Source organism: Zingiber officinale, chromosome 5B (assembly GCF_018446385.1).
Source record: "Zingiber officinale cultivar Zhangliang chromosome 5B, Zo_v1.1, whole genome shotgun sequence".
Lineage (NCBI taxonomy): Eukaryota > Viridiplantae > Streptophyta > Magnoliopsida > Zingiberales > Zingiberaceae > Zingiber > Zingiber officinale.
In genome coordinates this window covers 34621546-34635675 of record NC_055995.1, presented here as the reverse complement: position 1 = coordinate 34635675, position 14130 = coordinate 34621546, and the positions used below count along the sequence as shown (strand labels likewise).

The 14130-nt window shown below is 37.5% G+C and overlaps 1 protein-coding gene and 1 non-coding gene across 2 annotated transcripts; one reads left to right on the top strand and one right to left on the bottom strand.

Annotated features, from left to right (window-relative positions):
- Positions 1-243: 243 nt before the first annotated feature.
- On the bottom strand, positions 244-2481 carry LOC121987339 (probable NOT transcription complex subunit VIP2). Its single transcript, XM_042541182.1, has 4 exons — positions 2285-2481; positions 1094-1199; positions 826-1004; positions 244-731 (listed from the first exon to the last, which is right to left on the bottom strand). The coding sequence occupies exons 1-4, from the start codon at positions 2300-2302 to the stop codon at positions 318-320; spliced, it is 717 nt and encodes a 238-aa protein (XP_042397116.1). The 5' UTR covers positions 2303-2481; the 3' UTR covers positions 244-317.
- On the top strand, positions 1094-1171 carry LOC121988240. Its single transcript, XR_006113974.1, has one exon. It is a non-coding gene; the product is annotated as a small nucleolar RNA snoR35 (small nucleolar RNA).
- Positions 2482-14130: the final 11649 nt, after the last annotated feature.

The window sequence follows — 14130 nt, the reverse complement described above, 5'->3', positions numbered from 1 at the left end:
GATTTTTTTTTATTTCAACCTAAATGGGTTTGAACTTTGAATGAATTGCAACATTTTTCCACCATATAGGCAGCACACTTGATCAGTATACGTGGCCCACTATTCAGAAAAATCACATGTAAAATATTAGAGGGCGCTTTTAAAATAAGAATACCAAAAGCACCCAGGGAGGTACTGATAGTCAGATTCTAGACTCTATAGTAACAACAGATTTTATATTAGGAATAGACTTTTCTGCAAAATGTCTTATTAAAATTACTAAGAAGTTTGTCCTTTCAGAAAAAAGGAAGTAATTAGACACTTGCGCCAAGATTAAATTAATATGCAAGCAGAAATTGAAGAGCTTCGAGGAAAGCAAGAAAACTACCCTGTTGAAGCATGCTACTGATTAATCTGTTGGTTCCTTGTACATTGAGACTCCCTGACCCATTATTAGTAGCTAAGTTTACCCGTGAAGCTAAATCGGGCACAGATAATCCTCCAGAACTGATGCTTCTTCCCATGTTACCATTGCCAACAATGTTGCCTACAGAGCTTGTAAGTCTTGGCCCTACATTACCCAATACTAGAGAAACTCCCAAACCAGGAACAAAACTACGATTCCTAGAAGCTGAACTTGAGGAAATACCAGTTATTGACCCAGTGACTCCATTAATATTACTACTACTAAAAGCATGATTTCCAACAACATTAATACCCCCTCTATTTGTGACACCAGAGCCATGAGGCATCTGCATGAAAAAAAATCCAGAATCAATATTGTAAAACACATTCAAAGGACCATATGATGCAGTGAAGTAATGTGGAAATAAACTCATGCCAGACCTGAGATAATGCAATCAAAAGATTGTTTGATGAGAATCGTCCACTAGGAATGCTTCCTCCTGGTTGCTGAACACCACCTGATGGTACAACACCCATTGCGGCCTCTCTGGATGCAAGCGAACCATGCACATTTGGCAGGTTGAAGCTTCCATGAATATTATGCAATCCTTGAAGACCACCTACTTTTTTACAAACCGTAATCAAAATTCCATATAAAAGCAAAATTTCACATGAATATGTTAATAAAGTTTATGTAGGAATGTCTAACCAGAAGGATGGAACCCAGGCACTGCCGCAGACTGGCCAGAAAATAATGTGGTATAGGGTCGGCCTGAGGAGTCTGCAAGATTAGATGTTGAACCATTAAGAGTTGACTGTACAAAGAGACCCAGTAATTTGATCAACAAAAGCAAGACTAGTAAAAGCACAGGGCATGGGCTAGGCGCTAACAAACTTGGTATGCTAACCAACAAGAAAGAAACAACCGCGTCAAGTTAGTATTTACATAAACTGTATTGAACATCTTCACCAAACAACAAAAGCTACTCATCTCTAACAATTGAAACTCAGCTAAGAATAAGGGATTATATTATTAATACCAAGAGTAAAATTACATCAGATACAAATCCCATACATAAAATAACAGATAGGCAATTTGGGATGAATATTGAAGTCTATAACTATTTATTCTACTTCTCTCCATCAAGCTAGAACATAATGGAGCATAGACATTGATGGTGCTTAGTTTGTCAAGTTGTACTCAATAAAGATTTGATTATCAATTTAGTAACCTTGTGATTTCTTAAACCATGCTCTAAAAATTTGTTTGACAGCATAGATAACTTTCTTAAATTGGAACATACCCTAGTGATTTCTCTGTATACACCCTAGTACAATGTTTATGAAATCTATTTGGTAATCATGAATAATACCAAGGAGAATCCAGTGATCATGAAAAATAGTTTTAAGTAAAATAAATTAATTCCATCAACGAGAGAAAATATCCCAAATAATCCTCACAAAATGTCTAGATGAAGCCTTTTGCAACTAAGTGTATTTTCTACTGATCAATGTTGTCAACCACAACTATATTTAACAATAAAAACTATAGTTATTAAATCATACAATTCAAAATTCTCGAGGACACTACTCAGTTTGTAGGCACAAGATCTAGTTCTGTTAACAAGAGTATTATATGTCAACTGAAAATGAGATGCAATTAAAAAAAAAATCAAGTAGTATTTCATCAACTTGAAAATATCAGTAGTTATCTCATAAAATTGATTGGTCTAAAAGGAAAACTATGATTTTGTCTCACAAATTTTCCATAGAAAATATATGGAAAGGAGAGAATTAGAAATACCTGAACATCGAGCATACAGGTTATACAATCCTATGTCATGCGAATGAGACTAGAAAATGTAATTAATAAACTGAAAATTAGAAAAGCAAGAGTTACATTTAGAAGCCAAGACATTATAACTTTGCCACGTGCTCAAGAAAGACTCAATTCCAGATGCAGTGATCCTTCATTATGCCAGCCAATAAATAAAAACTCTCCGCAAGTCCGATTGGCAGTTCTGACTATACCCCGAGCTCAAAAAATAAAGCGCACTTTAGATATTAAGTTAGCAAATCATATGAAGTGGCTACACTGGTAGCAACTAGAAGAATAAATGAAGCTAGTCATACTATAAATACTGAAGACTTGTTTAAAGTACTACTAAAAAATTTCTTAGAAATAAAGATTATAATGCAATATTTTTATCTTCAAAGGAGAAACTGTAACCATAAGATGTAAGTGATTGGCTTCATAGCCCAATTACAACCTAACCAAAAGTGATTCCTTCTTCCTTTTTTTTCCCCCACGAAGAATAAATTAAGCGAGTCAGAAAGACAAGATTTTATCTGGAAACATTCCCAAAGTAAAGCAGGCATGCATTTGTATTAATTTAAGATGGCAATCTATGGCAAGCCCAAAGACAACTAACAAATAAAGGTTTTATCCTATACTCATGCATTATCACACTCCATGAGTCTAACCTCTGGCCTTTATACTGATTTCACCTTTTGCTGTTAACAATGATATACTTATCTCAATCAGTAAAAAGTTGCAGCGGAACTTGCTCGACATACTTACCTCGTAGCAACGACGACAACCACTCCTGGTTCTACGCCTCGTAGAGGGACAATGGAACAGAAATCAAAATCTATCAAGGACAAATCTCTTAGTGTATTCCTAACGACGACACGAAGCCTGTCCTACAAGTTCCGATCGAAACCCTAAACTGAGATCAGTAGGGCATATGAAACAATCTACCGAAAACATCACGACGAACAATGATAGGAGCGTGGAGGAGGAAGATTTACCCCGATGAACGAGTTCTCGACGCCAAAATAACAAGAGCTGAGGGTGAGACAACCAAAATCCGCGACGAGCGGTGGGCTGGAATTGGGATAGTTTATAATCAAACACAACAGAATAAGGCTGAGAGAAGGGGTGTCCATCTAGGAAGGGGAAGAGGGAGATGAGGCTGAGAGAGATGGTCGGACGACCAGCGGCGAGGAGGAAAGTAGTGGTGGCGTCGTGACGGTATACGGTGGACGACGCGATATAGGTTTAGGTTTGAAGAGAAGAGTGAAGTGTTGTAAATTTTGGCTAAGTATTGGTGGAAAAATTATATTATTTTATTTTGGTTCATAGACACCGGGTTTTAAAAACCGCTGTTAAAATCGGTGTATATTAACGAAAAAAAGGCGCTCATAGACATCGCCTAAAAAACCGATGTCTATGAGCGAAAATCTGCACTCATAGACACCGATTTTTAGAAAAACCGGTGTAAAATACTCAAAGACATCGGTTTTTGCTTAAAACCGTTGTTGTTCCACCGATGTCTATGAGGGTTTTTCTTGTAGTGGATCTTATACCCAAGAAGGCTTAGTGCCTCGCCACAGCTAGGGAGCCGATCCTTGAAATGTGTATTTAATTGACTAATTGGAAAATCTAAGTTTAACTCAAATATAATTAATCCTTAGACATAATCTAAATTAAAGATAACCATCTCACAAAAATATATAAGGTTCCCTGATTGATAACTTAAAATCGGGTGAGACGGATCTAGGTTGAACTTAGTTGAATTTAATTAAACCTAATTTAAATCTTAATTCAATTTAATCAATTTAAATAAACTTAACTAACTTGATCAAATTAACTTAATCTAATTAATTAAATTAAATATTTAATTAATTAACTTAACTATTTAATTAACTTATCAAATAAATTAAACTCAACTTAACTTTCAACTTAACTAAACTTGATCAAATTAACTTAATCTAATTAATTAAATTAAATATTTAATTAATTAACTTAACTATTTAATTAACTTATCAAAGTAATTAACTTAACTATTTAATTAACTTATCAAATAAATTAAACTCAAATTAATTAATCAACTTAATTAAAATTAAACATAACCTAATAAACCATCTCACAATCACCTATAGGAATACCGTGTTTGATCATCTAGACTGGGTGAGATGTGTTGGGATCTCTTCGTACGGCTAGAGAGGGGGGGTGTGAATAGCCGACCCCCAATTACTCGCGTTTCTTTCTACAAACTAGGGTTAGCGCAGCGGAAACTAAATGCAGAAAGAAAACAGGAGAAGAAATCAAACCTCAACGCAAGGATGTAACGAGGTTCGGAGATGATACTCCTACTCCTCGGCGTGTTCGTAAGGTGGACGAGCCCTATCAATCTGTCGGTGGATGAGTCCCCGGAGAACCGGCTAATATCAACTCCTTGTGGGTGGAGAAACCTCACCACAATAACTCGCAACAACAAGATAGAATACAAGGAATACAAGAAGTAAATACAATGAATGTAACAATACAAGCTTGCCTTCTTGTCGTCGACTGAAGTCCTGGAAGCAACAACTTCACGGACGAATGCAACAGCAAGCCAGTAAAGAAAACTGTCGGGGAAGCTCACGCGAAGCTTCAGCAGCGGTTGAGCTCAGCAAAGCTCGGAGCACTAGAACGAAGCTCAAGATCTAAAAGAAGAAGCGAAGAAGGGAAAGTAGGTGGCTTACCAACGTTATTGCTCCAAGAAGAACCCGGCATCAAAGTCAACAAGACACGGGGAGGAAAGCAAGGGTTCGAGGGTCTCGATCCATGGCTGGGAGTAAACTACGGCAGCAGAAAGGTGACGGATAGGGATGGGGAGGCTCAAGAACATCCCCGTCCATCTTTCTCACCTCCTCCTCATCGCCACAGCGGAAGCCAGCAATCAGACAAGTCGGCGGTCGCGATCCATTAAATGTCAACCGAGCCACTGTTGTCTCGAGATTCCCACTGCCCGATCAGATTACAATCAGTGAGCCACTGATCTGATTCTGATCGGTCACCAGACCGATCAGGGCAAACGCAGTATCACTGGATCGGTCACCAGACCGATCCAAACTTCTCATCCCTAAACCTAAGGCTTCCACACCAACATCCGGTCAACCTTGACCTGTTGGTACATCATCCCTAGCATCTGGTCACTCCCTTTACCTGCTAGCACTCCCCGCTAAGTGTCCGGTCAATCCCTTTGACCCACTTAGACTTTTCCACACCAGATGTCCGATCATCTCTGATCCATCTGGATTTTCCTCTTCGTGCCAAGTATCCGATTACTCCCTTGATCTACTTGGACTTTCCAACACCAGATGTCCGATCACCCTTGATCCATCTGGATTTTTCCTTGCCTGGCTTCACTCACCAGGACTTTCACCTAGCTTCACTCACTAGGGTTTTCACCTGGCTTTACTCACCAGGATTTCCACACTGCCTAACATCCCTGTTAGGACTTTGCCACTGCCTGACTTCACTCACCAGGACTTTCCAACTGCCTAACATCCCAGTTAGGACTTTCCCATTGCCTGGCTTCACTCACCAGGACTTTCCAACTGCCTAACATCCCAGTTAGGACTTTCTCACTGCCTGGCTTCACTCACCAGGACTTTCCCTTGTGCCAAGCTCCCTGCTTGAACTTCTCCGTGCCAAGTCACCATACTTGGACTTTTCCAGTGCCAAGTCTCCATACTTGGACTTTTCCAGTGCCAAGTCTCCATACTTGGACTTTTCCGGTGCCAAGCTCCCTGCTTGGACTTTTCCGTTGCCAAGTCTCCATACTTGGACTTTTCCGGTGCCAAGCTCCCTGCTTGGACTTTTCCGTTGTCAAGTCTCCATACTTGGACTTTTTCCCGAATCAGGTCAACCAGGTCAACCTTGACCTACGGTTGCACCAACAATCTCCCAAACATCTATTCTTGTCAAACATCAAGAATAGAACTCTCTTTTCGTCAAATATCAACATACAACTCAACTAGGTCAATCTTGACCTAAGGTTGCATCAACAATCTTCCCAAGTCAAACATCAAAATACAACTCGAGTCAAGTCACCTCGAGTCGGGTCAACCAGGTCAACCTTGACCTAAGGTTGCACCAACAAGATGGAATATTAAGGAGTTGATTTCAATCAAGCTATCTTCTGAATCCTTTAAATTGATCCAAATCAAACATTATGTAGGAACATAAAGATTTGGATCAATGGGTGCAAGATAGTGGATGCTCCAGGCACATGACCGGAGATAGATTGAAATTCACTAAGCTGAAACTCAAGAACCTAGAGTCTATTGCATTCGACAACGATGGAACACTTAAGGTAATCGGAATAGGTAATATATAATTAAATTCTGATTTTTACATTCAAAAAGTCTTATTGGTTGAACAATTCAGTTTTAATTTACTTAGTATTAGCCAGTTATGTAACTCAGGATATTTAGTCACATTTTCAAAAACTGAGTTCATAATTAAGAATATTAAAAATCCTAAAACCACACTTAGGGGAATTAGGAAAAAGAACATCTATACAATAGACCTATCAACTTCCTCACTAGAGTGTTTATTGACATGACAAGAGGAAACTGAGTTGTGGCACAAAAGACTAGGTCACACTCACACTAGACTCATTTCAAAAATGAGTCAAAATGGGTTAGTTAGGGGTTTACCCAAATTAAAATTTACTGAAAATTCAATTTACAATGTTTGTCAACAGGGTAAACAAATCAAGTCAAACCATAAGCTAACCAACCTGAATAGAACAAATTTGATACTTGAGCTCCTTCACCTAGACTTGTTTGATTCACACGGGGCCAAGTCACTAAGCAAAAAACCAATATTGATTAGTAATAATCGATGACTACTCAAGATTTACTTGGGTAAAATTCCTAAAAACTAAAGATGAAACTTTCGAAGTCTTTAAAATCTTTTGTAAATTAATAGAAAATTAAAAAGACACTCAAATAAAAAGAATTAGAAGTGACCATAGGGGAGAATTTGAAAACCATAAATTTATTGAATTTTATGAAATTAATGGGTATAAACACGAATATTCATGCCCTAGGACCCCCCAACAAAATGGTCTAGTAGAACGTAAAAACAGAGCCCTACAAGAAGCCGCTATGACCATGTTGGATGAATACAATCTATCTAATCAATTCTGGGCCGAAGCAATTAATACCGCCTGCTATATACAAAATAGAATTTTAATTAATAAATTTTCAAATAAAACACCTTATGAAATATATTATAATAAAATACCCAACTTAAACTATTTAAAGGTATTTGAATGTAAAGTGTTCATTCTAAACACCAAAGACTAATTAGGAAAATTTACGTCAAAAACAACCCCAGGAATATTTTTAGGATACTCAACAACCAATAGGGCATATAGAGTTTATAACAAAAACACCCTAAAAGTTGAAGAATCAACCAATGTAATTTTTGATGAAGAAAATAACCTACCCAGTGTAATAAATGAAAACATTAATACATAAAATATTAACTCAAGAAACATAGAAGATGATGAAGAAATTCAACTTAAACCTAATGAATCATAAGAACTAGTTATTGACCCAAATATAAGACCAACAAGAGCAAGTACCTATCACCCATTTGACTAAATTTTGGGTGACCCAACTCTAGGAGTCAGAACTAGGTCATCTTACAGGAACCTAAGTCAAATAGCCCTAATCTCCAAAATTGAACCCAAAACTATAGACGAAGCCCTACCAGACCCAGACTGGACATTAGTAATGCAAGAGGAGTTAGCTCAATTTGAAAGAATCAGGTTTGAGAACTAGTACCTAAACCCATTAACAAAACCATAATTGACACTAAGTGGGTTTTTAGAAACAAATTAGATGATCAGGGTGAAATAATTAGAAACAAAGAAAGATGTCAAAGGGTTTAGCCAAGTAGAAGGGTTAGACTATGATGAAACCTATGCCCCTGTAGCTAGACTTGAATCTATTAGGATGCTGCTGGCCATGCAACACATAAAGGATTCAAGCTATATCAAATGGATATAAAATCTGCCTTCCTAAATGGATTTATCAAAGAAGAGGTATATGTAAGTCAACCTCCAGGATTTGAGGACTTAGAACATCCAAACCATGTTTTTAGGTTAAAGAAAGCCCTATATGGACTAAAACAAGCACCTAGGGCTTGGTATGAACGTTTATCGAATCATCTAATATCTAAAGGGTTTAATTAAGGTCAAATAGATCCAACACTGTTTGTAAAAACACTAGAAAAAGATATATTTATAGCCCAAATTTACGTAGATGACATAATATTTAGTTACACCAACTCTAAATTTTTAAAAGAATTTACCAAATTAATGGAAAATGAGTTTGAAATGAGCCTAGTAGGAGAACTCAATTTTTTTTCCTAGGTTTACAAATTAAACAAACCAAAGATGGAATTTATATTTTCCAAACAAAATATGCTAAGGAATTAATTAGGAAATTTGGAATGGAAAATTTTAAAAATATTAATACAACAATGACTACTTACATTAAAATTGACTCAGACTTAGAAGGAAAACTAATAGACTTGAAATACTATCAAAGTGTGATAGGGAGTCTATTTTACCTAACTGCAAGCTGACCAAATATTCTTTTTGCAGTAGGTATGTGTGCAAGATACCAAACTTGTGTAAAAGAGTCACACCTAACATATGTCAAAAGAATACTTAGGTATATTAAGGGAACCCTAAATGTAGGACTCTGGTACCCTAGGTCTTGCACCTTTGACCTGACTGGCTATTCTGACTCAGACTATACAGGATACAAATTAGATAGAAAGAGCACAAGTGGCAGCTGTCAATTTCTAGGTCAGTGCCTAGTAAGTTGGTCATGCAGAAAGCAATACTGTGTTGCTTTATCCACTACTGAAGTTGAGTATATAACCCTAGGTGAATGTGTATCTCAATTATTATGGATGATGCATACCCTAAAAGACTATCAACTAGAATATCAAAATAGAAAAATTTTCAATTAATAACATAAGTTCAATTAATCTAACCAAGAACCCAATTCACCACTCAAGAACTAAATATATAGAAGTAAAACACCATTTTGTAAGAGACCACGTAGCTAAGGGTGATGTTGTGCTTAACTATGTTGATTCCAAATCAAACCTGGCTGACATATTCACAAAGCCCTTACCTGAACTTGAGTTCAGTGCACTTAGATGATAAATAGGGATGTGCTTAGTAGAATAGAACTTATTTCTGTTTACTATGTTTTTAAATCAGTTTGCTTTTAAAATTATCCTTAAAAATTCTAGGAAAAATAGTTTTCAAAATCCCAATTTTGTTAGTTTTCAAAAATTTGGACTTAGCCTAGGAATTTACCCCCTAGAAATCATGTATCCCTAGATTTCTGCAAGAGCATCTCACAAGCACACTAGGTTTAACTTGCTTGTGTATGAAAACACTTAGAATGGTGTGAGATGCATAGGATACTGCCTGGACTTAAGAATGCTTATGTCTGTGCATCGACATAAGTCTGGGCAATAAATACCATATTTATATTGATCAAGTTAAGTTATCCTGTCTTAGTCAAATCTAACTGGATCACTGACTTAACTTATCTAACTAAGTGAAAGTTATTGCCTTTTAGGTAAGCAGCTAGTAGCTAATGGTTAGACAGTTGGCTAAGGAAATTAAAGTATTTAGTTTTATTTTTAAATTTTTTTTTTTTTTACTCATGCTTGGACTTTAGGATTTTTGAAAAAAAAAACTAACGTTTCTTTAAAATTGACTTACTCTTCTAAGTGAAAGTGGACTTAGCTAAAGTTTTACAAGTTGATACTATTTAAGCTAAGTATTTTTCAAATTTAACTAAGTAAAATTAATTTTTGAATCTCTAAAGTTTTTTTAAAGTTTTATCAAATATTTTTTTTGCTCTATTTACACTAATTTTTTCGAAGTTACTTCTCAAAGTCAACAAACTTAGATAAAAACTACTTTTCAAACTTAGTTTTTGAGCATACCATTTTTTAAGAAATTTTTTTAAAAGCTAAGTTTGAATTTAAACTAAGCTCCCTACTTAACCTTTGATAATGTTTTTTTCTAAAAAGTCTACAATAAAATTTCTTCTAAAAACTAAGTTTTTCTAAGACTAAATTTTTAAAAAGCTAAGTTTAATTTTTTTTAAATTTTTATCAAAAACTTCTAAAAAAGCTAAACTACGATATTTCTCAAAAACCAATTATTAGCTATGTATTTTTTTATATATACCTTCTTTTTGCTAATTTTTGATGTATGGCAAAGGGGGAGAGTATGTGAAAATTCAAAAATAAAAATTCTTCTTTCTAATTCAAATATGAAAATTCTAGCTTTAATTCAGGGGGAGCTTTGTATATTTTTGCTTGTACTATCATTGAAAATCTTTACAGCATTATTTCTTTATTTTTTATGTCCTTTTTACTTAACTTTGAATTTATGTTGCCATAATAAAAAAGGGGAAGATTGTTGATGCGGGAAGCATCCAACGATCGGAAGCATCCGACGATCAAACCTGGATTTTGATTATAGCAAAGTGTTCAAAGTTAAGATTATTGGTGATCTAATGTATTGAATGAGCTTGCAGGAAAAGTCTTAAGGTATCTTAGGCAAAAGTCCTAGCGGCGGTTAGGCGGGCAGGAAAACCTTAAGGGGTCGTAACCTTAGGCCCTAGGGGGTGGTAACCCTAGGCGGAAAGTCTTCGCGGGTCGAAGCTTCGGGCAAAAATCCTAGGGGCGGTAACCCTAGGTGGAAATCCTGGTGTCGTGAATCAGGTGGAAGACTGAACGAGTCATGGAGTAGATGCCCAACATAAAGATCGAAAGACTCGAGCACCGAGAAAAAGTTCAATTGGTCTGGAGGATCAACTGGCAACGGGTATACTCTCCTGAGTGGAGTAGGTGATGACGCATTCCCCGATGAGGGAACATTAAGCGTCGGCTCAACCTAAAGTTTCAACGAAACTCAAAGTCAGAATCAGATAGTCGGAGGCTATCACATTTCTTATACTCTATATTATTTTATGAATGGACTAACTTGGTTTTGTAGAAAATAAAGTTGTTGGAGAAAGCAAGTCCGGGCACCCGGAAGGGATCCGGGCGCCCCTAGCTATTTCGGGCGCCCCCAGCTTGTCCAGGCGCCCGGAGTTGGTCCGGGCGCCCCAAACCCAAAAATTATCTGGAAGATGATGTGGCACACGTGGAGTGACCGAGCCACGTGGTCTAGGCACCCGGAGGGGTTCCGGGCGCCGGGAAGGGCCTATTTAAGGAGCCTCGACTAGAAGCTGCAGAATAACATGACGATCAACTCTCGCTTTTACGAGCTGCTTAGAAAAAGCCTTCACGATGCCCGAAAGCTCCATGGTTTTAGAAGACTTTCTAATTCAGAGCTTTTGGTATTGTATTAATTTCAAATTCTTTTGTACTGAAATTGTAATCCTTCGATTGATTAGTATCTGCCCATCGAAAGCATTCTTATGTGCGAGCCTTGGAGTAGGAGTTGCCACAGACTCCGAACCAAGTAAAAAATCTTGATGTCTCTGTTCTTTCTGCCTATTTCTATTTTTATTCCGCTGTGAGTTTTTCGAAATGAAAAGTGAAAGCCACAAGCGCTATTCACCCCCCGCCCCCCTCTAGCACATCTCAATCCAACACTTTCTCCATCCTATTTATGATTTTCTTCTTGTTGATTGTGAAGTTCATGTTCTCTGCATGATTATTTTTAATGGTACAATTTTTTAAGTGAGTGAAAGTTAATTGACAGTTGTGGGTGTTAATTAGTTGTTGATTTGGTGCGTTGTAGTCATGATCTTGATCAAGTTGTTTGGTTATTCAAAATTTTACCTCTGCAATATGCATGATATTATCTCGTTCTTTGAATTCTGATTACATTGGTTATTCATTGGATTCTGTTTGCTATTATGATAAATAATATTGATTACTAAAAGTTTTCTATATATTTCAGGCATTTTTTAATCTAGAGCATGGAAATAAGGAATTAAAGAGTGATTTGAAGGACCTTGGCATTGTGGCTTTGCTCCCATGGATCTTTGAAACTCTAACTCATGATTCTCTCTAGAAAGTGCTTCCCTAGAGGAAATCTTGTATTTGGTAATTAAAGGATTTGGTAGACTAATTTTCATGATGGTCCTCATTAGTGCCTATGGAAAATGCGTATTGAGAAGCTTTGTAAATCATTATGATAGTTGCTTTGATCTTTTGGAGACATGTTTTTAGACGATTTTTTTTGGACGTTGTTGTTGACTTTGTAGGGTGATGAGCTAAGACTTTCTATTGGCATTGAACTTTCATTCAAGTCTTAAGCCTCCAAATTATAGGACATGAAGTGACTAAATAGGATTTTAGTTAATATGGTTTGCTACATGTTTGTATATATGTTTGTTATAATTTAATTTGTATATATAAGAAGTGATCATTTAAATTGGGATGATATATATATGTTTGTAGCAAATTATTTATTATATATGTTTGTAGACAATGGTTTATTATTTTCTAGTGTGGGTTGAGAAACGATAACGATTAAAATGATATGATGAGAAATGATAATGATTAAAATTGACAAATGACAATGGTTAAAAATCATTGTCTAAGACTAAATAAAATCGCCAAATTTGACACATTGCGAAAGAAAGTGTTGGATCGAGACGTGCTAGAGGGGGGGGGGGGGTGAATAGCGCTCGCGGCTTTCATTCGGTTCGTTTCTCGGAATCGTAAAATCGTACGAGTAAAGCCGCGGAAAAGAAAAGTAACAAACACGCAGAATGAACACGAGGATTTACTTCGTTCGGAGCCTATCTCGACTCCTACTCGAAGGCCCGCGGTCGTTGATCGCTTTCGGTGGGCAACAACTATAAGATCGAAAATATTACAAGCTTAATACAATTTAGTGAAATAAGAAAAATATACCGAACAATAGAATCTAAAGAAATGGCGCTCTGGGTCGTCGGGATCTTGAAACAGCACGTTGAGGTCGTCACGTAAGCAGCGCACAGGAGAAAGAGCTCTATAAGATTGATGTTTTGAAGAGATGCTCGTGACCTTCTTTTATAGCATGCTCAAGGTGCCTTAAAGCCCATCCAAGGCGCCTTGAGTGAGCCGAATCAGCCGCGGAGATAAGAGCTGAACTGGTCGAACCTTATCACTTGAAGGCGTCTTCACTGATCTCCAAGGCACCTTCAACCTCCAGTCCAAGGTGCCTTGAGCTTCCTTCAAGGCGCCTCCAACCCCTCTGGACAGCTGGCTTCGGCTTGCACCCAAGGCACCTCCAAGCTCCATGGAGGCGCCTCGGACATTGTTCATCCGAGGTTAACTTGTGCTCCTTTGGTCCTGCAAAAGTGTTAGTCCCAAATACTTACCCTAAAAAATAAAGTTAGCACAAAACAACAGTAAATATGATAACAGAATATAATGACAGTCTCTGGACTGTCCGGGTTTGACTTCAGATTTCTAACCGAAAACCCTAGGTCGACCCAACGCCTACTGTTCCCTCCACGGGGATCGCGTCCTCACCTACTCCACTCAGGAGATTTACCTGATGCCAGTGCGATCCTCTAGATCGACTGGACTTTTGCTCGGTGCTTGATGCTTTCGGATTTTCTGCTGGACTTCCGCTTCCCGGCTGGTCCAGTCTTTCACCTGGTTCACGACACCAAGACTTTCCACCTAGGGTTACCCCCCTAGGACTTTTGCCTGAAGCACTCGACCCACCAAGACTTTCCGCATAGGGTTATCATCCCCTATGACCTAAGGTTACCACCCCCTAGGGTTTTCACCTGCCTAACCACAGTTAGGACTTTCCTGAAACACTTAGTCAAGCACGTTAGATCACAACACACCTTAACTTTGAATCCTTTGCCATTATCAAAACTCAGGTTCGATCATCGGATGCTTCC